At 36.5% G+C, this 27,132-nt stretch overlaps 2 protein-coding genes across 6 annotated transcripts in view; one reads left to right on the top strand and one right to left on the bottom strand.

The window, feature by feature from the left end:
• Window positions 1-11,363, bottom strand: part of LOC133881001 (uncharacterized) — a 28,709-nt gene extending 17,346 nt beyond the window's left edge. The window contains exons 1-4 of one of the 2 annotated variants that reach the window (XM_062319971.1): window positions 10,972-11,363; window positions 6,769-6,842; window positions 6,294-6,377; window positions 6,011-6,091 (exon numbers count right to left, since the gene is read on the bottom strand). In XM_062319971.1, coding sequence (XP_062175955.1) covers window positions 6,011-6,091; window positions 6,294-6,377; window positions 6,769-6,842; window positions 10,972-11,113 — 381 coding nt within the window. In that variant the 5' untranslated portion in view covers window positions 11,114-11,363. Of the gene's footprint in view, window positions 1-6,010; window positions 6,092-6,293; window positions 6,378-6,768; window positions 6,843-9,216; window positions 9,638-10,971 lie in introns of those variants that run through there. The other variant, XM_062319970.1, reaches the window with a different exon arrangement.
• A 6,122-nt stretch (window positions 11,364-17,485) lies between these two features.
• Window positions 17,486-24,613, top strand: LOC133882733 (uncharacterized). Of its 4 annotated transcripts, none has more exons than XM_062321949.1 (9): window positions 17,486-17,628; window positions 19,468-19,564; window positions 19,648-19,773; window positions 20,037-20,078; window positions 20,342-20,408; window positions 21,399-21,672; window positions 21,821-21,947; window positions 23,830-23,998; window positions 24,230-24,613. In XM_062321949.1, the coding sequence occupies exons 6-9, from the start codon at window positions 21,469-21,471 to the stop codon at window positions 24,447-24,449; spliced, it is 720 nt and encodes a 239-aa protein (XP_062177933.1). In that variant the 5' UTR covers window positions 17,486-17,628; window positions 19,468-19,564; window positions 19,648-19,773; window positions 20,037-20,078; window positions 20,342-20,408; window positions 21,399-21,468; the 3' UTR covers window positions 24,450-24,613. The 4 variants fall into 4 exon arrangements, with proteins under 4 accessions (XP_062177933.1, XP_062177935.1, XP_062177936.1 ...); XM_062321951.1 differs by having other exon boundaries at window positions 20,342-20,453; XM_062321952.1 differs by lacking the exon at window positions 20,342-20,408.
• Window positions 24,614-27,132: the final 2,519 nt, after the last annotated feature.

Genomic DNA, 27,132 nt, shown 5'->3' with positions numbered 1-27,132 from the left:
GGTTTGCTGGGACAAGGTCTGCTCTCCGATCTCTAAGAGAGGGTTGGGGATTAAAAAATTTTAGTGTGTTCAATCGCGCCCTGCTAGGTAAATGGTTATGGCGCTTTGGGTCTGAGAGAGATGCATGGTGGAGAGTAGCGGTGGATTCTAAATACGACAGCCTATGGGTCGGGTGTTACTCTCTCAAGCCAACAGGTGCCTTTAGGGTGGGGGTGTGGAAGAACATCAAAAAAGATTGGGATTCTTTTTTTTTGATAAGTAAGTAGAATTTTATTAATACGCAAGAAAAAAAAAAAAAAAGATTGGGATTCTTTCTCAAGCTTCACTAGATTTGTTGTGGGGGATGGATCTAGAATCAGCTTTTGGCACGATTTGTGGTGTGGGGGCACAGCTCTTAAGGTAACCTTTCTAACTTTCCGACCAGTAGAACGTGAGCTTTACTAGGGAGGCTCACGATTGAGAGGTGGATTATTTTGCTTCTTTCTTCCACGCATTGTATTCAGTTAAAGTGAGAAGATGTAACAAAGATAAGATGTGATGGGTCTCCTCCAAAAAAATGTTTGTTTCTTGCTCTGTTGGTAATCGCTTTCCCTAGAAAAGTGTTTGACACACTCAGGCTCCTTCAAGGGCCACCTTTTTTGCGTGGTCCATGGCTCTTGGCAAAATCCTTACACTATAAAATCTCAGAAAGCGGCATGTTATCATGATAAATAAATGCTATATGTGTAAGAAGATTGGGGAGTCCGTGGACCATCTTCTTCACTGCGACATGGCTTCTGTTTTATGGAGTACTCTCTTCAATCATTTTGGAATGTCTTGGGTTATGCCCAGACGAGTTATTGACTTGCTTGATTGTTGGTGGTCCTCTTTGAAAGTACCTTGGAGGAGATTTTATCCTCGTTCTACCTTACATTGTACTTTTGGACTACAGCTTATGTCCACCCTTTGTCATTTAGTTTTGTTGACTTTCTCGCTCACTTTCCTCTTTCTAATTAGTTATTTCCTTTGTATACACCCAATGTATTAAGGACTGCCTTACGCTTTTTTAATGAGAATGGTTTCTTACTTATAAAAAAATAAAAAATTGATTCTCACTTTCATTGGACCACATGAATTTTTCACCCACGAGTGGGATGTCCGTAAGACCCTGTTCAAAGATGAAATTTGAGAAGTCCATCATAGCAATAGAATAACGGGTATCTCCAGATCTCTCGCCCCTATACATCAAGGCTTCTCCCACTAGCTCATAATCACAACCAATCATTTTATCCCTAGAATAGAAATTTCTTACAAGCCTAAGGCGTCCCTAACTACACAGGTACTATACAAGAGACCAACCAAACCCAACAACCCCCCCCCCCCCAAAAAAAAAAAAAAGAGATCCAACAAACCTGCGAGACCCTAAAAATCCAAAAGACCTAAGGCCCACAAGAGGCACTTAACACTACATCATGTGAGTCTTGCCTTTCTAACGCCGAGGTTGCATAAGCATCGCCATAATTAATGGAACTTTTCAAATTCAACACCTCCCTTCTACCTTTGGTCTTTTGGCGCGCAACCATTGTTTCCAGATGCAACCCCTCTTCACTACTGGCATCCAAGATAGCCAAAAGCAGAACCTCATCCTCTTCACCATCCGCCGCCCAATCCAAAGGCATGTCAGGCGGATAAACACCCAAAGGGAAAGGGGATACACCATCCTCCTCATCGCCCTGATCCCAAACACTCAACCTCTAAAAAAGTGACGTGTCCCTTGAGATGTGAGAAAAAGATCTTTTTTAATAGCATGTGCTTTTCACATGCTTTTTTAATATCACCAATAAGAAATAATGAGTTTCTCACATGTTTAAAGAACGCGTCATGTTTTAGAGGCTGGATTATAGGAACTTCTATAACCTAGTTTGTAAGAAATTTGTGTCCTTATCCTTATCATTCAACCACAATGCCTCTAAAACACAGATAAATATCCCATAGAGTCTAACCTTTCCCCTTCTTCAAAATCCAAATCCATTTTTTTTCTAGCTTCTCTTTTCGAGAACTTGCCTTCTCTACTCTGAAACTTTTTTCCCCCACTTTCTGGTACCCATTTATCTGCCCAATAAGTCCCTTTGAAGTAGCGACCACCACCAATGGAAAACTTGAATTCAAACCCAAACTCGTTAAACTGTTTTTCCCTTGGCTAATACTCTCGCTCCTACTTGCTTTGCTACCTTCGGCTTCATCTAGACCAAACCCATGTGCTCTGTCAACCCCTCACGTCATCAAACTCATAACCATCAGAAATTCTCGCAACGCATCACCATGAAGACTTCTTGATTGTCCAAAGGACTTATCTGTACCTTCTATTGTTAACTGGTTGCGCAATAGCCAGCTCCAACCACTAGCATGAACCCGTCGTGGACACAGGTGCTCCCGCCTTCACTCTCCGCTGGGTCCCTCTTTTGGGTAGTGTCCACCATCTGTACATTGCCACCTTACTAAGGCCATAGAATCTATCGCCAAACTTAAGTGAATGGACCTCTATTGTTTCTCTACCTTTGGATTTCAGCTCATCAAGCCCTCCTTGATGATTAATACTAAGGCTTGATACATTCAATTCTGGCCCAAAAACCCTCTAGCCCGTATACATAGCGTTCTGCCAAGATTGTTGGGATGTGATTAAGACAGATCTCATAGGGGTATTCCAAGACTTTCACACTCATAACAAGTTTGTCAAAAGCATTAACGCCACTTTTCTTGCCCTAATTCCAAAGAAGTCTGGGGTTGTGGATCTTTTTTAAAGATTTTTGGCCTATTAGTCTTGTAAGTAGGGTTTACAAAATCATTGCAAAAGTTCTTGCAAATAGACTTAGAAAGGTTGTGGAAAAGATAATCTTGAAACCTCAAAATGCTTTTGTGAAAGGTAGGCAAATTCTTGATTCAGTTCTTATTGCTAATGAGTGTTCGGATAGTCGTATTCAATCAGGTGTACCAGGGTTGCTATGCAAGCTATATATTGAGAAGGCTTATGATCATGTCAACTGAAATTTCCTAATGTATATGATGAGAATATGTGGTTTTGGAGAGAGATGGTGTTCGTGGATAGCGCATTGTATTTCCTCGGCGCGCTTCTCTATCTTGGTGAATGGCACCTCTTCTGGTTCTTTCAGCAGCTCACGCGGACTTCGATAGGGTGATTCTCTATCACCTCTCTTATTTGTCATTGTGATGGAGGCCCTAAATAAGTTGTTCGTTGTTTCTACTCACAGGGGCTTTCTATCAGGTTTCTCAATGAGTTCTGGAAGCAACAGGGTGTTTAATATTTCTCATCTATTATTCGCAGACGATACTTTAGTCTTTTGTGGGGCTAATATTGATCATCTAAGTTTTCTTCGGGTTTTCTTTTTGTCTTTTGAAGCTATTTCAGGTTTAAAGGTCAATTTGGCCAAGTCAGTTTTGGCTCCTATGGGTGATGTGGATAATATGGATGAATTGGTTGTCATTTGGGGTTGTGGCGTTTCCTCTCTACCTCTAAAGTATCTCGGTCTTTCGTTGGGGGCCCTTTTTAAGGCCAAGTCCATTTGGGATGATGTAGTTGGTAAGATTGAAAGACGACTGGCTAGTTGGCAGCGGATGTATCTGTCAAAGGGTGATAGAGTTACCCTTTTAAAGAGCACTTTATCTAATCTTCCCATGTACTTCCTTTCTCTGTTCCCTATTCCATCCAGTGTTGCTAGTCGTATAGAGAAGCTTCATCGAGATTTCTTGGGGGGAAGTCTAGGTGAAGAATTCAAATATCACTTGGTTAGCTGGTCCACGGTTTGTTCCCCTATTTCAAAAGGTGGTTTGGGTATCCGGAATTTGAGGATCTTCAAAAAGGCTTTGTTAGGGAAGTAGTTGTGGTGTTATGAGCATGAGATAGAGGCATTGTGGAGATCAGTTGTGGATGCAAAGTACGGTTCTACTTAGGCTGGTTGGTGTTCCTTAGACCCCCATAGGTCTCACGGAGTGGGGCTTTAGAAGAACATTAGGCAGAGGTGAAGTTTGTTTAATAGCCACACCAGACTTATTTTGAAAAATGGATCCAGGATCAAATTCTTGGATGATGTGTAATGCGGAGAGATGCCCCTAAAGGAAGCTTTCCCAGGATTGTATGATATAGCTTGCGACAAGGATATGCTCGTTGCAGCTCATTTGATTCTGGAGAGCGGATCTTTTCAATGGGATGTCAGATTCATTCGAGCAATCTACGATTAGGAGGTGGATGTCTTGGCTTCTTTCTTTACCCTATTGTATTCCATCAAAATAGATCGTGATGGGGAAGACAAGTTTTGGTGGTCTCCTCGCAAAGGGAATTTTGATGTTAAATTTTTCTGTAAGACTCTTGCTTACAAGGAGACAATTCATTTCCCCTGGAAAAGTATTTGGCAGACCAAGGTTCCCTTGAAAATGGCTTTTTTCGCTTGGGCGGCAGCGCTAGGGAAGATCCTTACTTTGGACAACCTCAAAAAGAGGCGTGTCATTGTGATTAATAGATGTTGTATGTGCAAAAAGAATGGGGAGTCTATGGATCATCTTCTTCTCCATTGTGAGGTCGCTTGAGTTATATGGAATGTCATATTTAGTCGCTTCAGTATGTCTTGGGTTGTGGCTCGTCAGGTGATAGATCTATTCACTTGCTGGTGGACGGGTGGTCGCTCTCGGAGTACAGATGTGTGGAAGATGGTTCCTTGTTGCCTCTTATGGTGCTTATGGAGAGAACGCAGCAATAGACAATTCAAGGACAAAGAAAGAACCAATGAGGAGCTCATTTCTTTTTTCTTTTATTCTTTGTACTCTTGGACAACTACGTTCCTTGCCCCTTTAGTAATCAGTTTTAACGATTTCCTTGTACTGTTTTCTTCTTCTTCTTAGTTGCCATTCTTGTATACTACCTGTATACTTGATCGCACTTCGCGCTTTTAATGAAAATTTTCTTACTTATCAAAAAAAAATATAATCTTCACCGTCCTTTGAAATAACCTCAGCCTTCTCTAACAAATCCTTAGTTGCTGAGTCAAGTTGTATTCCACAAATTTCTCCTTCAAGATCCTCCACTTTTGGCGTGCTAATAACAAATATCCATTTTACATGCAAAGTATTGTTGGCCTACTTATCAGACGGTGGGGAAAAGAATTATCAACCTACAGGTTCACAATTTCAGGGGCATAGGACTCTACTTGATTAATCATTCTATAGTTGCTTTGCACATAGAACTCTCTATAATGCTTGAAGCAAAATTATACATTTCTAAATCTTTACCAAGATCTCCAAAAATTTTCATAAATACTGGCCAACTAAAACTATATGCGATATACACCAAGACAAAAGTTAAACCTTGATCAAACAAGGCATGGGTCCTCATGCCCACTCAAAGTCAGAGATCCTAACATCCATCATTTACACAGCACCACTACTCAAGATAAAGCACCTAACATTTCTCAATGCCTACCAATGTGCTGAAAAATGTTGTGCCACATGGCATTCCACGAACAGCCACCTACTAAGACACCTAGCCTCATGCCAAAAGGCTACTAATGCATTTCTCAAGCCACCTAAGCATTTCCGACAATTGCAATCCACTGATCTCACACTTTCTTTTTCTTTTTTTGTAAAATCCAAATTGGTAGCTGAGATGAAAAAGGAAAATCCAAATTAGAAGACAACAAGACATGCATTACCAATTTTCTTCAATTTGGATTTAATAAAACAACACAGCTTACAAATTGTATGGATACATCAAAATATTGTCGGAGAGTGATAGTTTTTCTAGGGGGGACAATACCCATTGGTACTAGATTCAAAGGATTAGTGCAAAGTTCAAAGCAACCTAACAACATTCCTTTGGAAACAAATCATTTCAAAAGCAACAAGAAAAAAAAAAAAAAAAAAAAAAAAAAAGATGTTGATGAAAATAGGTATCAATCTGATACAAGACATGTAAAAAAAAAATGCTTGCTGAAGAAGATGCCACAAAATTGTTCTCACTAACCTTTGGCGCGCCAATCCCATCCTTCCTAGCTTCTATTACATTGTCATGAGCATCAACTCTTTTCTTGACTATATCATGTCTCTGCGAGTAAAACAATGTGGCATACATCATAAGCCAGCAAGAGTACGCAAACATGAAATGCAGGAAAATGTGTGAGATGCAACAAGAATGCAAAGATGTAAGCATTCAGAGTTTCAAATACTTGGCATGGCTCCATTTCAATATGTTTAGTATTATAACACTGAAAATTAATCAATGAGAAATCTCAGCTTGCAATACATACGATATCAAGGTGTTGCTCTCCACTTATATCCATGGCATCAAGACTGAGTAATGAACATGGAACAGCTGGAAAGGTGACATCAAACTGCAATTTCAGACAGAAGATAGAGCACAAATAAATAAAGCATGAATAATAACTGTTCAAATTTAAAAAGACAAAAATATGGCTGGTAAGCCTGGTATATCACACTTGAAAAACTATCATAAGATAAAAGCTTTGCTGCAATAAATCACAACGCCTGATATTTCATACTTGGCGAAACTACCACAGTTGAAAAAGTTCAAAGCTTTGCAGCGAACAAATCCTTGAGCAATAGAACATTTAAAAATGAGATTCACAAATATAACAACCACTAGAACCTGCAAAGACTCAAATGCTACCCTCAAATACCATGTCTCATATTGAATTTGCAGATTATGATTAGAAGAAACGAGGTGATTAACAATTTTTACCCAAAAGAAAAAATGATCATTACATTGATATGAAGCGTTCCCCCTCTTGAAGTATCAACTACAAGCTTTGTCTCAGAAACAGTGTGGAGGTACAATCCTGCAAGCACAATGAACTAAAGGATTAATAAATAATAACAAGCTTAAAAATCCAAGCAGAGAGGTGAAAAACTTAGAGTGCTTAATTAATTATGATGCTAGGGATTTTCGTTCTAGCCAGGGCAAAGGCAAGAGGGACCTTGCTGTGATGTAATGGTCTCTAGGTTTTGTTAGCTAGTTCATGTTGGGGTGTTTGGGTTTCCTTTTGTTTTTGGGTTTTGCGGGTGTTTTTCTTTTTTTTCTTTCTTTTTCCTGTTTGGTGTCCTTTTTTGTATATTTCTTATATACTTAAGGGCGCCTTTATGCTTTTTATAAATTTATATCTTACCTATCAAAAAAATATAAAAAATCCAAGCAAACGCAATGACTAATATTGGGGGAGAAAAGTTGAAGGCAGAAGAGATGGAGTATCTGTCAGTAGAAAATAGCCATGCAAATAATCACCAAATAAGTTGGAGTAAGACTACGTCAATACCAATAGGAATTGCAAATATGAGAAATAAGAATAATGAAAGCTACAAAAAGGCCTTCCATCATCAGCATCTTCACCAAATCAGTGATCAAATTACTGTGACAAATTTCTTTGTCTAACAATGAAATGACATTAGCATTCAACATATTAGATCGTGATGGGGAAGACAAGTTTTGGTGGTCTCTTTCTCACAAAGGGAAGTTTGATGTTAGATCTTTCTATAAGATTCTTACTTACAAGGAGATAACATTTTTCCTGGAAAAGTATTTGCCGGACCAAAGTTCCTTTAAAAGTGGTCTTTTTCGCTTGGGCGACAGCTCTAGGGAAGATCCTTACTTTGAACAATCTCAGAAAGAGGCAAGTCAATGTGATTGATAAATGTTGTATGTGTAAAAAGAATGGGGAGTCTATGGATCATCTACTTCTTCATTGTGAGGTCGCTTGTGTTCTTTGGAATGCCATTTTTAGTCACTTCAGTCTGTCTTGGGTTATGCCTCGTCAGGTGGGAGATCTATTCGCTTGTTGGTGGATGGATGGTCACTCTCGGAGTGCTGTTGTGAGAAAGATGGTTCATTGTTGCCTCTTATGGTGCTTGTGGAGGGAACACAATGATAGACAATTTGAAGACAAAGAAATAACCATTGAGGAGCTCATTTCTTTTTTCTTTTATTCTTTGTACTCTTGGAAAGACGGCTGCGTTCCTTGCCCCTATAGTAATTAGTTATTATGATTTTCTTATATCGTTTTCCTCTTCTTCTTAGTTATTGTTTTTGTATATTCCCTGTGTACTTGATCGCACTTTGTGCTTTTTGAAATTTCTTACTCATCAAAAAAAATTAGCATTCAACAGATCGCAATTCCACAAAGATCTTTGCAATTGTTGTGATTCTCAAACTATCTACACATTCTCTCTTACCACCATATTGATCAACATTTGCAGAACTCTCATCAAGAAGCTAGAACAGAGGAGTAAGGTGGTCATGTTCTCCAACTCTAGGTATCAAGTCTCTACAGGAGATTAAATACTATCTTTTATTTTTTGGGGGGAGGGGATGGCAGGGTAATTGAGCTCGTTATGGGCACTTAGGTTCAATGCAAAAAGTAAAAATAAACATTAAAAAAAAAAAAAAAAAAAAAAAAAAAAAAAAAAAAAAAATTCCAAAAATAAGGCAACATCAAAGAAAACAAAATAAAAAAGAGAAAAGGGAAGAAAAAAAAAACCTTAAATGAGTGGTTGAACGCAACAAAAACCACCATGAAATCAAGGAAAGGAAAAATGAAAAAATTATCTGAAATCTTGCTGGTAGTCACTTCTGTTATGCAATCTTTTACGTAGCTGTAGTTGAACTTTAATATTGCTTTTTTCATATTGCCTAAACTGCAATCTTCGATATTACTACAAGATATGTTACAAGAATTTATAAAATCAAAAAAATACCATAATTACTTGTGATACTCATTTTTTCTTTTTTTACTACTTTCTTCCAATTTATAGCAGATTGATTTCTTCCAATTTATAACCTATCTATAGTGAAAAGCACTATCCCACCATAAGAAAAAGTTGGATCCAGCTCTCATAACCAGGGGTGTCAGCCAACTGAACATGCTTTTTCTAAGTCCAGATTGCGCAGTACACCCGGCTTCCCATATTTTATTCTACTGTCAAGGTATTCATTGGCTGTAAGAACAGGATTTAGGAATTGCCTACCTTGAATGAAAGCATTCTGTGACTTAGAAACAATCTTCTCCAACACCATTGTTAGCATGTTAGCTAGAATCTTAAAAATAATTTTGTAAATGCCACTTACAAGACTAATCGGACGAAAGTCCTTGGGATCAACCACCCTTGGAATCTTTGGAATGAGGGAAATGAATGTAGCATTGAGGCTCCTTTCAAACTTACCTCTAGCATGGAAATCACGAAGGACCTTCATAATGTCTTCTTTCAACACATCCCAGCAAGCTTGGAAAAACGCCATAGAGTAACCGCCAGGGCCCAACAGCTTGCTGCCATTCATCGCTTTCACTACTTCCAACACCTCCCTCTCCTCAACCTCACTAATAGAAATCAAAAGAAAGGCCGTCCAACAAAGGCCGCTAGCTAAATTGCTCAGTAAAAAGCTTTTTACAAAACTGGACAATGTGATTCCTGATATACACCCAGTTGGTAGAAAGTGTGCCATCAATCAACAAGGAGTCAATAGAGTTCTTCCTCTGATTGGAGTTGGCCACTTTGTGAAAAAACTTTGTACACTTGTCACCCTCCCTAAACCAAAAAGCACTAGATTTCTACCTCCAACTCACCTTGTCCATGAGAGTGGATCTCTCCAACTTGCTTAATACTTTTGTCTTCTTCATTCTCTCCTCCTCGCCTAGAGCTCTCTCTTATTCAACGATATCAAAACAAAAAGCTCTTCCCAAAGGATCTTCTTTCCTCCTCCCTACATTAACAAGCACCTCCTCATTCCATCTCTTTAAATCAACTTTCAAAGCCCTGAGCTTACAAGCCACAATAAAGCTTGAAGTGCCGTGGTAGTGGCAAGAATCCCACCACTATTTCACCCTATCCAAAAAACACTCAGACTTAAGCAACATGTTCTCAAATTTTAAGTACCTACGCCCCTTATGAAAGTCACCACAATCAAGGAGGATTGGAAAATGATCCAAGCAAAGTATAGAAAGCCTTCTCTTAGACACTCGGAAACTGTGCTTCCCAAGCCAAAGAAACAAGAAATCTATCAATTCTAGACCAAGAGGGAGACTCCCAGTTGTTCGACCAAGTATAAGTTCCACCAACAAGAGGGAGGTCCATCAAGTCCAGATCAAAAATGAAGTCAAAGAACTCCATCATAGTTGGGCATAAGCGGGCGTCTCCTGATCTATCAATGGGGAACCGGGCAACATTAAAATCGCCCCAATACACCAAGGCAAGTTCCACCAACTGATACCAGCCAACTCCTCCCAAAGCAGCCTTCTTATCGAAGTTAGGGCCATAGACACCTGCAAAAGCCCAAGTGAAGTGATTGTCAACGTTTCTGAAGGTAACAGCCAGGGTGAACTCCCCCATATACGTCGATCTTTTTGTCCCACCCTCCTCAAGACGCCACCTGAAGGCCTTCGGGAATCCAAACAACACCAATCCACATTATTGCAACCCCACAAACTACGCACGACACTACGAGACAAAGCCTCCCGCTTAGTTTCTTGAAAACAAACAATACCAACTTTCCACTCTCTGAGCAAGTTTCTCACCCTAATGCATTTATCCCTCTCATTCAAATCCCCTCACATTCCAAGATGAAATTTTAGGTTTCATTAAAAACTGAGAAACCCCTCTCCTTAACAATATCATATACATGGTTGGCCCAAAAACCTAAGGTTTTTTTTGCATTGTAGTAGCGTGCAATATGCACGTAAAAAGTATAATTGGAACTCCTAAAATTGACGCAAAACAAGATTGATTTTCTAATACCCGGAACAAAATGGACCTAAGAACCAAAACTTGAAATCTACAGATTCCTACCTCTGTAGAAAATTACAAAATTCAACTTCCAAACTTTTCTCACCAACCAAACAAAGCTTAAAGGAAAAGAATCATAAAAAATCACAGAGTTTCAAAACCCACAAAAAAAAAAAAAAGTGAGAGGGAGGCGCATACTGAGCTCGGAGAAGAAGAGAAAGAAGATGAAAGAGAAGGACACGATTGTGATAACGCCACCGGAGAAGGTACGGCTGTAGAAATCCTCCTTGACTTTAGGGTAGGCATCCAGTTTCCGGAGCTTGTGAAGGATCTCGGCCATGGCCACCGAACCCACACCATACAACGCACGCCCTCGAGCACCAAACTTTCAAACCCCCTTTTCTACAAGGATCTCTCTCTCTCCCTCTTCTGCTTTCTCTCTCTACATATATATATCAGGCTTATCAGCGAGAAATGTGTCTGAGCGGTGCTTACTAGAAGAGAGAGAGAGTGGGGATGGGCCGGACGACCGTGACTGTTGAACGCTGTGCTGATTGGCTGATTGTTATTCCGAACGCGCCTCTGACTCATCTAGATTTGGTTAGTTGGTCAAACAACCCATGAACGACGGTGTTCTTATTAAAGTCGTCAACTGGGTCCGCCATGCCGTCTAATGGTCAGTGACGCAAATTGCCGAATACGGAAAATGCTAAAGAGAAGACTCTCATCCCTCCTTGTCACCCCATTTTCCTTAAAAAAATTAGTTTTTATTAAAAAGTTGTCTCTGATGTGACATCAGAGACAACTTTTTAATAAAAATTAATTTTTTTATTATAAAAGGGTGATAAGGGGAGGATGAGGGGAGGATGTGTAGAAGCTCTCGTCGAATATATATATGAATTATGATTCCTTGCCGTAACTTGAGGGGGAGGAGGGCAGAGAGAATCTAGGGAGACTTTTTCGGATGAGAAAAATAAAATGGGTTTTACTGCATATATTATATACCACTTTTTTTTTCATAACTATTTTACAATACTATCAATTTTAAGTTTTTCTTAACAAAAAATAAAAATAAAAATAAAAGTTTATTAAAACTACTATATCAGCATTATAGAATAGTTATAAGATTAAAAAAAATATATATCTAAGAATTGGTTGTACTTACCATATCAGCGTGATACAAATCTATAATATCTATTCCCTACTCATTTCATTTTTAAATGCATTATTGAATTTGTGAGACCTACACTGAGCCCCACAAATCCAAAGCTGAAATTGAAATTTGATTTTATAAAAATAGGTAAGAGATGATTAGAAGATAAATATATAACATGTCTATTTTCCAATTCAATCTATTAAACGACGTGATCAAAATGCATGTGATTTTTACTCACTTACTCCGTTAAAAATGCATGTGAAAACTTTGTTCATAAATTGAAAGAAATTCATCCAACCTAATTTAGATAAAAACTTTGTTCATTCCCTTTAATTGGCTGATGTTATTCACTTGGCAATTAACCGCTACTCCCACCGCCAATCTAAGATGGAAATAATATACGAAAATGTAAAACAAAAAATGTATATTATATATGTTAAAAAATTGTTCGATATTTTTTATTTTATGTTTTGAAAATAAAAATATTAACAAACAACTCAAAATATATAAAATACTCTTAAAAATTAAATGTACAAAAACCGTTTCTACACCTTTATATTATATTATAACACTTTTTCAAACTCACAAAAAAAAAAAAAAATAACAAATAGAGCTTAGTAATTTATGAAATCCATTGAGCAAAAATATAATAATCAAATCAGGATGGAAGGAATCCGCTTTGGGCCCTAGGAAGATGCATGGATAGAGGCCACCCATTTGCACAGATTGTCCACTGACTTCTCATTTCGCTCCTTAAAAGCTATTATGGTTGGCTTGTTGTTTTAGCCTATTTTTGATAATTCTTAATGACATCTACAATAAAATAGGTAAACGACTCAAAATAATTAAATTTGACTATTATAAGTCATTTTTTATACCAATTTGAATAGGTAGAATACAATTTTTCTTCCGGTGTGAATAGTAAATAGGTAGAAAGATTATTCTACCTATTCACTATTAACACTACAAATAGTTTTTTATTATTTTCTCTCTCACTTTCCTTCTTTAACTCTCTATTTCTTTGTTCCTTTCCCTCTCCTTCTTTCTTTCGCACTATTTTCCACACAAAATAATATTTAAGAAAATATATAGTAGAATATAGAATCTGATGAAATATGTATAAAAAAATGAGTAGCTAATATATAAATTTATACCTTCTCAATAGTTTTTTTTTGTTTTTTTGTTTAGCTATTTCTACTGAAGATGCTAGAACACTCCAACACAGTTTTAGTAATATCAGTGTTTGGCAAACCCAGGAACAGAACACAATAGTAGATGCTACTATTTACGTTTTTTTTAATTTTATTTTTACATTTTTCAATAATAATCAACATGAAAACATTCTCACTTTTTATATCACATCAATAATTTTTTATTACTATTCAAATAAAAAAATTCACTACCATATAAAACTTTTTCATTTTTCTATATAAATTCTTTTTACTTTATATCACATCATCATTTTTTATTAATTCCAAAATTAACAACTCAATACTCTATTTTGCATCTGCATTTGTCAAACAACACCACCTTATGTTTATTAATATTTTGATTCCTTTTTTAAGGAAAGAAAAAACGAAGGAAAAAAAGATTAGCAAACAGACCAACAAATTTAGGATTTTTATTTTTAGATGGAGGATGAAATTGATGAGAGTAATGTTTCGACCTCCAAGATTTTGGCAGAAGAAAATACTGAATTTACTCCTATTTATAGCCTAACCAGGACAATTTATATAAGTATATAGGCAAGACAATGATGTTGACCTCTTGGGTGGGAAGAGGGTTAATTTGATTGACTAATAATTGCATTATGCTATCTCTACAACTGAACTACAAGTAGTTGTACTAAAGATTGAAAGGTTAATACGATGGTATATATAAAGCCTCTTAATTTCATTAACTAATAATTAATTTGATGTGCTTTCCAAGACCTATTTATCGAGTAAATAAGTTCTAATGAATAACTGGGATCATCATCAAAGGGCAAAGTGCAAAAGATTGAATCACTAATAATTAAAAGGTAGTCATAACTAACCACGTCAAATAATAATAACCAAAGTAATAACTTAAAACATCATAACATAATATAACATAGCATAATCATAATCACCAAGTATCTCGGTGTAGGATCAATCATCAAGTCAAATATTTAAAAGAAATCCTACAGAATATATCAAGAGTTATACATCGAACGCCAGACGTCCCTAAAAGGTAACTCAAAATCAGAAATCTCCACATAGTTTGTCTTGTCAAGGCATGTAGATAACTAATCAAACATAGCAATGTAGCATTGGATATGATACACCATCAACAAAAACCCTACGAAATTGCCATGAATATCCTTATGCTCAGACCACAAGTAATCAGACAAGCCAATATCCAACTCATCAAATACCAACCTCACTAAATCCTCCATGGCCTTCAAAAACAAAGGCTTCATCCTCGTAGATTCTGACATGTAAGGGCAGGCCAACTATAAAACAATTCATGATTTACATGTAGAACCCAAATGAGCATCCTATTATATTTAAAGGATAGGAAAGAGCAAAGCTTAAAAAGTTGTCAGTGAAAAACCAACTAGGGTATCTTCGTGCTAATTTTTTATCATGAAATTTGATTGAGACAAAGTTGAAAGCATTAGAAATCTGGTTTCCAGGTCTACGATTTTGTGTTTGACAATATTTTTTCAATTCAGATGTTTACTAGGTCAAAACTGATTAGCAAGTTTCTGCAGATGTGCCTTCACGTCATGACAACTATCTAACGGGATTCTAACGAGATAAGACCGAAACTTCTCTATAGCCATTCATTGTGTCCATGTCTTGACTTGCTTCGAATGTGGCAAGGAAGAAGCTCTACATGGCTTTGCGTTATGTCCACATCTTGACGTGTTTTGAACGGGATAAGACAGTGACTTCTTAATGACCCCACGTCACGTTTATGTCTTGATGGTTTATCTAAAGTATTGTAAACACTTTATTGAAAGTCTTTTCCACGTGAATAAAACTTAGGGTTTCAGTTTGTAAATTACCATTATCGTTTAAATGAATATATTTATTTTCAAGGTATACATTGAACTCCTAAGGAGTCTTTAGAAATTCGTGGTGAACATAACTGATCATTTAAAGACAAAACCAAGTATTTTTGCATTGCAGCATCCATACATTATTAGGGCTTCACGTCTAATCACACCTTCATGTCTGAACATTAGGGCACATGCTAAGGAATATGCACTATGGGGTCGGGTCTAGACCATGTCCAAACATTAATGAGAGTGATCGTTCCTGACCTAGGCATGTCTGGACATGTTAGGGAACATGTACTTCTTGACTTAATTAGCTCATGTCCAAACATCACCAACCATGTTCGGATATCAGCTTCAGAAAATAGTCCATGCGTGGACATCGAAGGGAATATGTACTCGCTGAAACTCTCCATGTCTGGACATTAGCTACAATACTTGTTTTCTTGAAAAAATCTTCACTTCCTTCGACGTAGACCTAAGTACACAATTATCCATGTCCCAACGAACATAAACACATGTTTTAGACACCAAATGAGCCAACATAAAAACCTAACAACTAGGAGCAAAACAATCCATAGGCTTTGGGGTTCTAAGGCCCTTCAAAATTTAAAACATTTCACAAAAAATTGAAAATTTCTTCTAAAATTTAGATACTTTTATGAAATGAACCTTCCAAAATTTATTTTTACTCACAAATTTTATTTTATTTTATTTTATTTTATTATTATTATTATTATTATTATTTTTTTTTTTTATCTTTTTAGCTTTGTCCCCCATTCCTAAAATTGTAGTTATGCCTGTGCTAACAACATATATTTGAAAGTATTAAGACATGTTTTTAGTTTTTAGTTTATATGCTACAAGAAATTGCCTCATTAGCGTCAAGACTATTAGCAACGACCTTGAAGTTGCTACTAAGAGAGTTTTAGCAGCAACATTTCAGTTGCCGCTAATACTCACCACTAAAAGTTTCTGATTAGCAGCGACTGCTAATAGACGACACTATTGATATGTTATTAGCAGCGACATACAAAATGGTCACCACTATTGACCCTACATAAAAAATAAAAATACATTAGCGGCAACCGCAAATGATGCCGCTGATAAGTGATCATTAACGGTGACAAATGTTGACATTATTGACCCTTCATAATAAAAAAGAAATTAATTTGTTATATATTATTAGTGAAATTTTATATTTTATATATTTGTATTCTTATTTAATATGTATATATAAACGTAGGGATTTCATCATGTTCTCCCTTTTCTAAGGAGGATTCTTATTCTTTCTCATAATGTTCATTAATCCAATCAATCATGATAAGATCCATCGATTGATACTTATAAAAAAAAAAAGAGAAAACAATCAATTGATTGATCCAAGAGCATTAGTTTGATCGATCGTGAGACAATCAATGATTGGTCCAACTTGACTGAACAATCTAACATTCGATTGTTCCTAATGTATTAGTTCGATCAATTATGATAGGATCATAAGATTGATAGAAGATTCGATCGATACTAGTGTATTACTCCGATTGATCAAATCTACGATCAATTATAGTGGATTAGTTCAATTGATCGTGATAGAGTTCGATCAATCAAGCTTAACATAGTAAAGGTTCAATATAACGTTGATTGATCATAATGTACTTGTTCAATCGATCATGATAGGATCATAAGATCGATAGAAGATCCAATCGATCCAAGTGTATTATGCCGATTGATCAAACATCCAATCAATCGTAATAGAGTTCGATCAATCAAACTTGACAAGTGAAGATTTGATCTAACGATCGATCGATCATGATAGAATAATATAATCGATAAAAGATTCGATTGATCCTAGTACATGACTCTGATTGATCGTGATAGAGTTCAATTTGACACAATGAATGTTCGATCTAACGTCCGATTGATCATAATGTACTAGTTCAATCAATCATGATAAGATCATAAGATTGATAGAAGACCCAATTGATTATAGTGCATTGATCTGATTGATCGAACATCCGATTGATCCTAGTGCATTAGTCTAATTGATCGTGACTAAGGATTTTGTATTATCCTTGTGCATTAATCCAATCAAATGATCGATCAAATTTACATATTTTTCAGAAAAAGTACACATACCCCTTTAAACTAACCCATTGTCAATGTCATTTTTAAACTACAAAAAAATGTCAATGTGACCTCCTTAATGACAAAAATTTGCTTTATAAAATTAAAAAATTCTAAAAAACATAACAAAAAAAAAAAAAACTAAAAAAAAAAAAAAAAAAAAAAAACCAAGGGGGTCATTTTAATTTTTTAAATTTTTTTAAACAATTATTTTTTAATTTTTTTATTCGAATTTATAAGAATATTTTAATCTTATTGATTTTTTTTTTTAATATTAATAAAGATTTTTTTTTTAAATTGCCCAAAGTATTAGCGGCGACCTAATACTATCAACCACGACTCATTTGGTCGCTGCTAATAAATTGGCCAAAACGGTGCCGTTTTGATAATAACAAAACGGGAAACGCTTGCGCTTAGGTGAAAAATGAAAATTTCGCACCGTTTTGACTGAAAATTTTGCTTTCAAACCCGTCTTTCCCGTCCTCTCGTCTCACTCTCACTCTCAATCTCTCTCACGTTGGAGACTCAATTTGTGAAGGCGAAGCAATATATGGTAACAAAAATTTTTCTCCCTCTGCTCATCCCTCCCCTTGCCTAATCGTTGGTTTCTGAAATTATTTTTGAGTTGATTCTTCTTTATATCATACTGCAATACCGAAATTTGGTGATTAATTCAAAAGTTTGACATCTTGGTGTTATACCCATTAGATGATTGAAGACGACCTTTTGTGACAAATACCCCTCCTTTTTTACATGTTTCAGTCTTTTGGTGTTAAAACTTATGGGTTGTTGTAGTTAATCGGAAAATAGGGGTAGGGTAAACAAAAGCTAGCGATTTTTTTTTTTTGATAATCCACCTCAAAGAGGGCCTTTACTGGTTCTATCATTCCATCTTGATATTGGGCTTATTGTTATTGTATACTGTGGTTATTTACGTGGATGTACGTTGATGCCTTTAACTTGGTTTTGTGAATATGGTTTTTGAGTATGCGTGCGTAGGTGTGTGCTTTGGGATTGCTTGTCGTGGTCATAAAATGTGTTATTTATCTAGATGTACTGAGTTGGGATCTGGGTTTTGTGTTTGTTGTTCTTTTTCTTATGTGGTTGAAATTTCGTGTGATAGGAACTTAGTACGTCTAAATTTGACTGAAGAGTAGGCTTTTTATTCTTCTTGAGCATTAATTATTATGTTTGATTTGTTTCTTTTACCCTAGTGCTCCAAAAATTTGTTAGTTTCAATATCTGAATTATGGGTTGGTTTATCGGTTGTGAAATGATCTTACTTTTGCAAGTACTTTATCATGTGATGTGGATGTCTATTTGTGCCTTACAGAATCTGTATAATTTATACAATTACCAATGTGCCTGGAATATAATATGTAGCATGTAGGCTGATCTACAAAGGCTCCATTTCAGTCCTAGAAATTACGAGTGAAAGGAATCATCTTATTGCTTATTGAGAAACGAGCTTCCTTTCATAAGCATTTTAACAATTTCTTTCCTTTCCATCATTTTTCCTGTGATCTAAACAGAATCTGAGACTTTGGAGTTTGGTTCTTCTTGGACTTTTGGGATTATGCTCTACTCTTATGTTGTTCATAGTAGGCATATTGGATATGAGTTTGAGTATCATGCATCATAGGACTAAAAAGAAATCGGTGACGTACATTCAAGGATACAAAAACCCCTGTATTATGTCTAGGCAAGTGTTCAGCTTACCCTCTGAAACTTATACAAAAAAAGGAAAAGGAGGGTCATTGGACTGCATTAGTAAAGCATAAACAGGAATAATTAAAGCGAACACTATCTGATGAGGTCAAAATCCTATTTTGTTTTAGATACTTTTTTTTTTATAAGTATTTTGTTTTAGATACTTAGTTGGGTTCATTGAGTATTTAGGTAATATTGCTGGACTATGCTTATAAAATAGTCTTATTTTTTTTTTATTTTTTTTTTCTGTCATGTCTTTTTGGCCAATATTGGCAGTGAAATATTTCACTTTTCTCCTTCGCTTCTTGGAAGTTGGAATATACTATTAAAGAAGTTGATATTGTTAAACATCGCACTTAGAAGAACAAGCAACTACAATATCTATAATTTCTTTTTCTGGATGAATTTTGTTATATGGCCACAGTGATGCAAGGATGGTGATACGTCAAATCGGAAGTCACTTTGTCTAATTGCTGTCATTGAATACTTCATCTGTAGTAAAACTTACTTCATGTTGGTTTAGATCCTTACTGTTTGAATCAAAAAGTGGTTCACCACATGCCAGTTCCAATGGCCTTAAATCTTTTCCAAACAACGAAGCAGAGCTGCGATTCAGCAATGTCTATCAGTTAATTTTTTTGTTTTTCAATCTTATTAATTGATGTAGGTGATTGATTTGCAGGAATTGGAAATTTGTCAGCCGTATTCTTATTTCCTTTACTTATGTATACTTTTCGCTTGGGCGTAACTGGTGCTACCATTTCTACTGTTGTTTCTCAGTATGTGCTTTCATTGTTTGAGTTCTTTTTGCTTCTGTTATGCATAACCTTGTATTGACAAAATGTCTTTTGACATCTTCCAGATACATTGTTGCCTTTTTGATGATTGGTATCTTAACAAGAAGATTGTATTATCATTTCCTAGCGTGAAAACTTTGCATTTTGGTGGCTACCTGAAATCTGGTTTGTGTTTGCTGCTGATATGGCTGGTATGGACACAGTCTTCTTTAACTTTTTGGCTTGATTTCCTGTGTCTTGGCTATTATAGTATAGTAGTGATTCTTTTCTTTGATTGGATATCAACCTTTTGTAAGATGATTCCACTGTAAGGTTATGCGTTTGTGCCTTTGATTTTGCAATTTCATGATTCACCCAGGCAGGACTGAGGCTTTGGATGTTAAAATTTGGTTTCTTTGAATGATTGATTTTTTGAATAAAGCATAAATGATTTAATTTCTATGTTCATGTTTAGGTACGAGATCCACGTGCTACTCACAACTGTTGGGCTTATAAGGTACATTGTTATATATACTTTCCTTTGTTACAAGATGGATAATTAGCAGTATCTGAATCTCGTTTCCTTTTTGTTGATAAAATCCTTTATTTCATTGCAAAGACTTTCAAAGTTCCTTAAAGTGCAAGTGGATATATATAAGAATGAAAAGTTGTCCATCATGATAACAATTGTTTGTACACATGAGCTTGACATATATTGTAGAACAATATTTATCTGAATAGCTCAAATTTTTTAGACTAATTGGAGTTTGACTTCTGTAGATGACAGTGGTAATGGATCCTTCCATTTGTCTCGAGGTTGCCTTTCTACTCATAGGGAGGAATCTGAGTATGATACTTCACCCAGACTGTACTTTGGGCCTTTGACATAACTGTATTTTGTCTATCTTTTTGCCAATTCTGCAATATTTCATCCTTTGGTTGATATGTACTTCTATATGTATTCAGTTTTGGATGTTTATTCTTGCAGATAATTAGTGGTAATTATATATATAACAAAATTAGAAATTTATCTAAATATATATTTTTTATTTTTTATTTTATTATCTTTAGCGGCGACTTTGCTGATGCTAAACTATTAGTGGCGACAGTCAAAGTTGCCGCTAATAATTGGGCATTATTAGCGGCGGCAATTTTTGTTTCCGGTGCTATTGGAATAGCGTCGACTCCAACTATTTGTCTCCGTTGTTGGGACACTTTTAGCGGCGACCCTGCAAATAAACCTAATTTTTTGTAGTTTGTTTTTGATAAGTAAGAAAGTTTTATTAAAAAGTGTAAAGCGTCCCTAATAACACAAGAAGTATACACAAGAATAACCAAAGCAGCCCACAAAAAGAAAAGAAAAAACCCAAAACCCTCAAAAACCAAAAACCCTCAAATCCGAAACCTTAAGAAGCATTCCCCGCTACCACACGTGAGCCTTGCTTTTCCTATGCCGAGTAGATGCACTTGTATCACCGTAGTTGATGGAGTTTACCAAATTCAAAATCTCCCTCCTGCCTTTGGACTTCGGGCGCGCAACCTTAACTTCCCATAGAAAGTCCTCTTCAAAGGCATATAGAATCGCCAAGGACGGATCCTCATCCTCAACTATCCACCTCCCAATCCAATGCCATGTTGGGAGGAAGAACACCCAAAGGGTAAGAGGAATCTTCAGCCTTCCCATCCCAAATCTAATCACCCTGCTCCCATATAACTACCTTCCCAGACGGATCAAAACCTACTGGCCACATTTTGTAGTGTTAATTTCACATATTTGTAATTTGGTACTAATTTAAACTTTTATTTTTTCTTTATTTCTGTTTTGGGTCCTTGGCAGTGCATGTTAAGTAGACAACACCTTCTACATCCAAAGAAACCCATCTTCTAGGTAACAAAACAAGGGCCCAATGAGTTTGTCACTCCTCCAGGGCTATTCTTCAGCAGAAGAAGAAGAAGAAGAACAAGTACAAGAACCCGAACATGCTCATCTCCAATACCCCAACTCTTCCGACGAAGCCTCCGCCGCCTCGGTCCGCAACAAGTCGTTCGTCGACCTCCCACCACCCTCCTCTGGATCCGGTCTTCCTTCGGCCCTCGACGTTTTCTCCGAAGTACTTTTTGGACTCCCCTTTCTTTGTTATTCTATTTTCCCTTCACTTTCTTGCTAATCAAGCAGAGAATTGAGCGTGAACGTTTTGGTTTTTCAGTTATTTATTTATTTATTTTTTTCTGACTTTGTTTCTACTTTGGTTACCAAAGATCTCAGAGCCGCCAGCGTTTCTGAACAATAGTGTGGAAGAGTACGGTTTGAAGAGAGATGTGGATCAGACGCAAGGAAGGCACGGTGGCCGGAGGAACAAAAAGGAAAAGAAAGACTTACCTTCCGGTAATTTTTTGTTTCTAATGTAAATATTGCATTGCGCTCAAACTGTTTTATTAATATGAATTTGTAAATTAATTTAATATAAGGTTCCAGTTGTTCCCACATAAAACATTTTATGATGGAAAATGTTTTTGGCTGAAAACATTTTTCGAAAAACTACTGATTTTCCGGTGTTTCATTTTTCTCCTTGAAACTTTCACTATTTAGTTCGCATTGAAAATGTATTTAGGAAAACATTTTTTGCTGGTAGGAGTGGGTTTGGTAGGGGTTTGGTGCGGACGAGAGAGGGGTGGTGTGTCATAGTGTTGGTGTTCATCACATGGAGGAGGGTTTGAAAAAAGGAGCTGTGAAGGGAAAATGTTTTAAGCCTTAAAGAAATGTAAAGCATTTTACGGAAAATAAAAAGGTGATTTCATTATTCTGTATTATTAAATAGCAAATTTTTGAAGACAGACACAATTCTTTTTGGTAACATAGAAAGTAACACAATTGACTTCTTGGAAGATTTGCGTATAAGTTTCAGAACCTTCCTCATCATTATCATAATCATCATTGGCATGTCAATATTGATCAAAAAGATTATTGACATTCTCTTGTTAACATAAGTATATTCATTATTACTTTCCTATGCAAGCATAGAGTGGCTAGGGGAACGCATACTGGAGTTTTGTTAATTTGGAAATAATTCTTAGAAATTTTAATATCAAGTCTTAAGAGAATAAAAGTACCAATGTTTAATTCATTATAATTAAATTTCTTATCAAAAAAAAAAAAAAAAAAACTAAGACTTTAATTGGAAAAGTTCAACAAGCATAACCTGTTTTCTGTTACAATTTTCCATTGATCATGAAAAAAAATTCTTTTGATCAATGATTTTTGGTAAACCACACAGAAAAATATGAAAAACATTTTCTAAAAAATACACCGCAAGAGAGGGAATCTTAAATAACAATTTGATGATATAAGCAACATGCAAAGTTGTTCAAGTAAGCCATTTTTCGAACCAAGTCTGCGTCCCTTCCTATCTCCCTCCCTAATCTTACTTGTCTACGTTGTCACTGTCACCTTCCTTTTCCCCTCTCCTCCCCACTCCTCCCACAACTATCACTTCCCCACACCCACTTCTCCATGAAGCCACCACCACCTCCCTCCCCCAATTCCTTGTCTCCCCTACCCCCCTCCCTTCTTCTACTAACATAGGGATTTTCAGAGCAACTTAGTTTAAGTTTTCTTTTTAGTTTTTAGTTTTTCTGTTTTTATTATTATTTAGTTTTAGTTTTTAATTTTATATTTGAGGGTATTTTCGACATTTTATGTCTAAAAACGCATGCCTTATGCACGTGATCGATATCCCATTTGATTAAACAATCTTGAGTAACAGAGGGCTTTTTTTGCCAAGAAATGGTAGTTTAAGGAGGTTGAGTGGACAAGTGGTAATTGGTGGGGGCAATGTGTAAATGAGTAGTAGTTAAGGGGGGTTAAAGGTAATTAGCCCTTAACATAATGATGTTTCACATATTTTCCTCATTATATGTTCCTATTCAATGTGAAAATCAAATGACTGAACCCCTGATTGAACATTAATTTCTTAAGAAAGTGATAGAATTGATGGGAACCTTCCATATAGTTGATTTTTCTGATACTGATTAGTCAGCTGCTGTGGACTAAAACCTCTTATGCTATAGGAAGCATTAAATTTATAGATATAACTAGAATATAACTGCTACGTTCATTTGTATTTAGGAATCATGCATATAATTCTATGAAGGTGGTTGTGTTTTCTCTTTGTTCAAGGTTAGGCCTTAAACAACATTTGTCTCAACTTAATGGTAACTGTCTTTAATTATAAGAAAATATTTTTGACTTGACGTTATATTGTCTATAGGTGCTGTAGTGCAGGCCAAAGCTCAACTAGTTGGAATCCATGAACGTGTAAGAAGTGATATTGGGGGTAACCAACCTCCTGCATCATCAGTTTCAAGCACAACGCAAGGAGGCAAGCGTGTGGCAACTGCAACCAATCCTAATGCAGAGGATGCTGCAGAGCTACTGAGGTATAACCTTGTTTTTTTCTTAACATTTATCTACTAAGTCAGTGAACACGATTAACTTTCTTAACATTTATCTAACACTTTGTGTTGGTTCATTAAACCCTTTACCTCTCTGAGGACCAAAGCAAACCATGTGTCTCGCATGTCGGTCTCATCTTTGAGGACTAGATTTATATGTGCTTGAACTCTGCACAATCGTATTCTGTCATAGCCCAAGTGTTTTTCTGTTTGTAGGATGTGCCTGCAATGTGGGATTCCCAAGACTTACTCCAATGCGCGAGGAATGGTGTGCCCGGTATGTGGCGATCGCCCGCCTGCCGACACTAGCAACGAGCCCAAGAAGAAGGGTTCTATGGTAAAGGAGAAGGAGAAGAATAAGAGGATGAAAGGCCAGTCATCTCATGCCACATGGAAAAGTGAAACGGAGATGCATCTTCGGCAGCAGTTTGATTAGCAGAGTTGAGCCTGGGATGATGTAGCATTTTTTTTTCTTTTAAATTATGAAGAAACAGTTATGTATTGTCAATGGAGTTCATGGAGGTGCTAACAGTTTGATTAGTTGCAGACCAGGTCCATCAGGGCATGTGCAATGTACAATATATTTAGCTTTTGGTTCAAGATGTCTTATGCTTTTGCTTCCTTTGTTGCTTGCTTTTTATGCATGCACTTGCTGTTCCCGTATCTCAAGTAAGAGATTGCGAAGTGCATCATGTTCATGCATGACAAATTGAAAAGATGTGATTTCAATCAAAACCCTATATATATATGATTGAAGTTATGTCTAATTCAACTCTTAATAACATTACCATAAAAAGGGTGTTTTCATCATATAGTCTTTGAATCAGGCTAAACAAGACTATTCGGAGATTAAAGATTTTTATAATTCCGAAATCTTCAAAGATATGTTCAATGAACTCAATTCCGAATAGCTGACCAAACAAAGGTGCAGACGGCTATATTTGCCATTATAAACGACGTCAGTTCTCTTCATTATCCGGTTAGGCTATTTAGATGCTGTCAACACTTGATTTTGGCCCCCCACAAATCATAAAGCGTGAAAACCCCCCAAATAAAAAAGAAAAAAAAACCTAATATATCAATGGAAAACTGGTTTTTTTTTTTTTTTTTTTTTTTTTTTTTTTTTTTAATTAGGAAAAATACAAAATCCATAATGTGGTTTACATGATTTGCAAGTAGCTCCCTGTAAAATGAGTTCAAAGGCTCTTGAGGTATGTCAAAAAAATTATTTACTCCCTATAGTCAAATTTTGTTCGTTGACTTAACATATTTCGTTAGTATGAAATTGTTGCTGTCGAGAGACAAGAAATACAAGCAGAACTTCAACTTCCACTTGTTATAATACATAATGATGTTGCTTTATTACTTTTTGATAATATATCTAATTTCTATTATGAACAGTTTCCCACTTTTTTTGTTTTTGTTTATTATCAAAACAAGGAGCAAGGGGATTTCACAGGGATCTTTCTCACTTCTAATTTAACGGAAGAGATGTCAAGAGAATTTACAGGAATATTTTTAACTGTGGAAAGCGACCCATTTAGTAACCTAATGATTTGCAACTCCAAAGATGGCTAATCTTGTGGGCTCGGGGAAGAGCTCTTCCAGGCCTCAACGTGGGCCTTAGAGGAAGATGCAATTTGTTTGAAAGTGGAAGGGACGTCAGGCCAGATTGCATTATGAAAACATTGTTCCTTGCTACCCATTATGTGGTCCATAGTAACAGCAACAAGCAACGATTCAATAGGCTGGTTGAGGAGTCCAGAAGCTATCTAGAGTTGTGCCAAAGCATTCTAGCAAAAGGCAATCCGACAAGAGATGTTGAATAGTTTCTGGATGCCCATTGCAGATTGGACAATTCTTCAAGGAATGGACCTTGAAAAATTGGATCTTACCCCAAGTGATGCTCCAAAGTAGATGCTTGAGTCTGTGTTGGAGCTTTAAACTCCGATGGAACTTCCAATCTTCAAGAGCAAGACGGTCTATGAGGTAGGTTTGACAGAGAACTGGCCCAAGGGAGAAGGAGCCCAAATCTAGCTACGAAGGGACTGATCTTGGGTCAAATGAATGTTTTGGATTTGCTGGGTCAAACAAATCGATTTTGAATTAACTCCATGTTCCAAGATTGATTAGTTTGATTGATAAGGTCAGTTATTTAAAGCTGTGGAGGGCTAGAAAGCCCCACCAGAATTCTCTCAAAGCAGTCTATTTCTTGGTACTTTTTGCTACAGAAGATAGCACACTAAGAGAAGTTAACTTTCTGCCCAGACCAACGGGAATACTCGTCGAGATAGGCTCGAATGGCAAAAGACTTGGAAACATTTGCTTTAGGAAAAAGCATTAGGTCATCAGCAAATAGCAATCTACTGGCCAAGTTAGTAGAAGAGAGGCCGGGAGGCCGGGGGGGAGAAGAGATAAACAGAAAAGGGGATAAGGGGTCCAGTCCCTTAACGAAGACCACGGCTAGGAAAAAAACTTTCCAAAGGGTGATCCGTCCATCAAAATGGAGAAGACAATAATAGCAATACATTGGTGTATCCAATTGATCCATTTTAGGATGAAAGCCCAACATAGAGAATATTTTCAACAAAAAGGACCAACCCATTTGATTAAATGCTTTCTCTATGTCCAGCTTAAGGGCCATCAACCCTCCATTGCCTTTCTAATGCTTCATGGTGTGGAAAATCTCATAGACCAATATGGAGTTATTATGAATCGATCTACCTTGAATAAAACCTAACTGACTGGTGGGGGAGAGGCTTTAGGCGGTTGGCTAAGATCTTGGAAATGAGTTTGTAAGGCTTATTGGTCTAAATAGGTGTACTCTAGAGGGATAGGCAACTTTCGGGATGAGAACCATACGGGTATGATTTGTTTCTTTCAACATATGGCCCCCCCTGAACAAATTTGATCAGACTGCTTGACAATTGGCCAGTAGGATTTGTAGAATAACCAAGTCATGCTGTCAGGACCAAGGGCCTTAGTAAGACCCAATTGAAAAGATCATTAAGCTCATCATCAAAAGAGGGTTAGTACTAGATATGCACCGATATCTTCTCTATTTCTCAAACAAAATCTGTCATTTAATTTAATTTAATTAAAGATGCAGAATTGTACCG

The sequence above is a fragment of the Alnus glutinosa genome, chromosome 11 (genome assembly GCF_958979055.1).
Source record: "Alnus glutinosa chromosome 11, dhAlnGlut1.1, whole genome shotgun sequence".
NCBI lineage: Eukaryota > Viridiplantae > Streptophyta > Magnoliopsida > Fagales > Betulaceae > Alnus > Alnus glutinosa.
The sequence above is the reverse complement of the archived record's forward strand: the minus strand, read 5'-3'. Positions and strand labels throughout refer to the sequence as shown.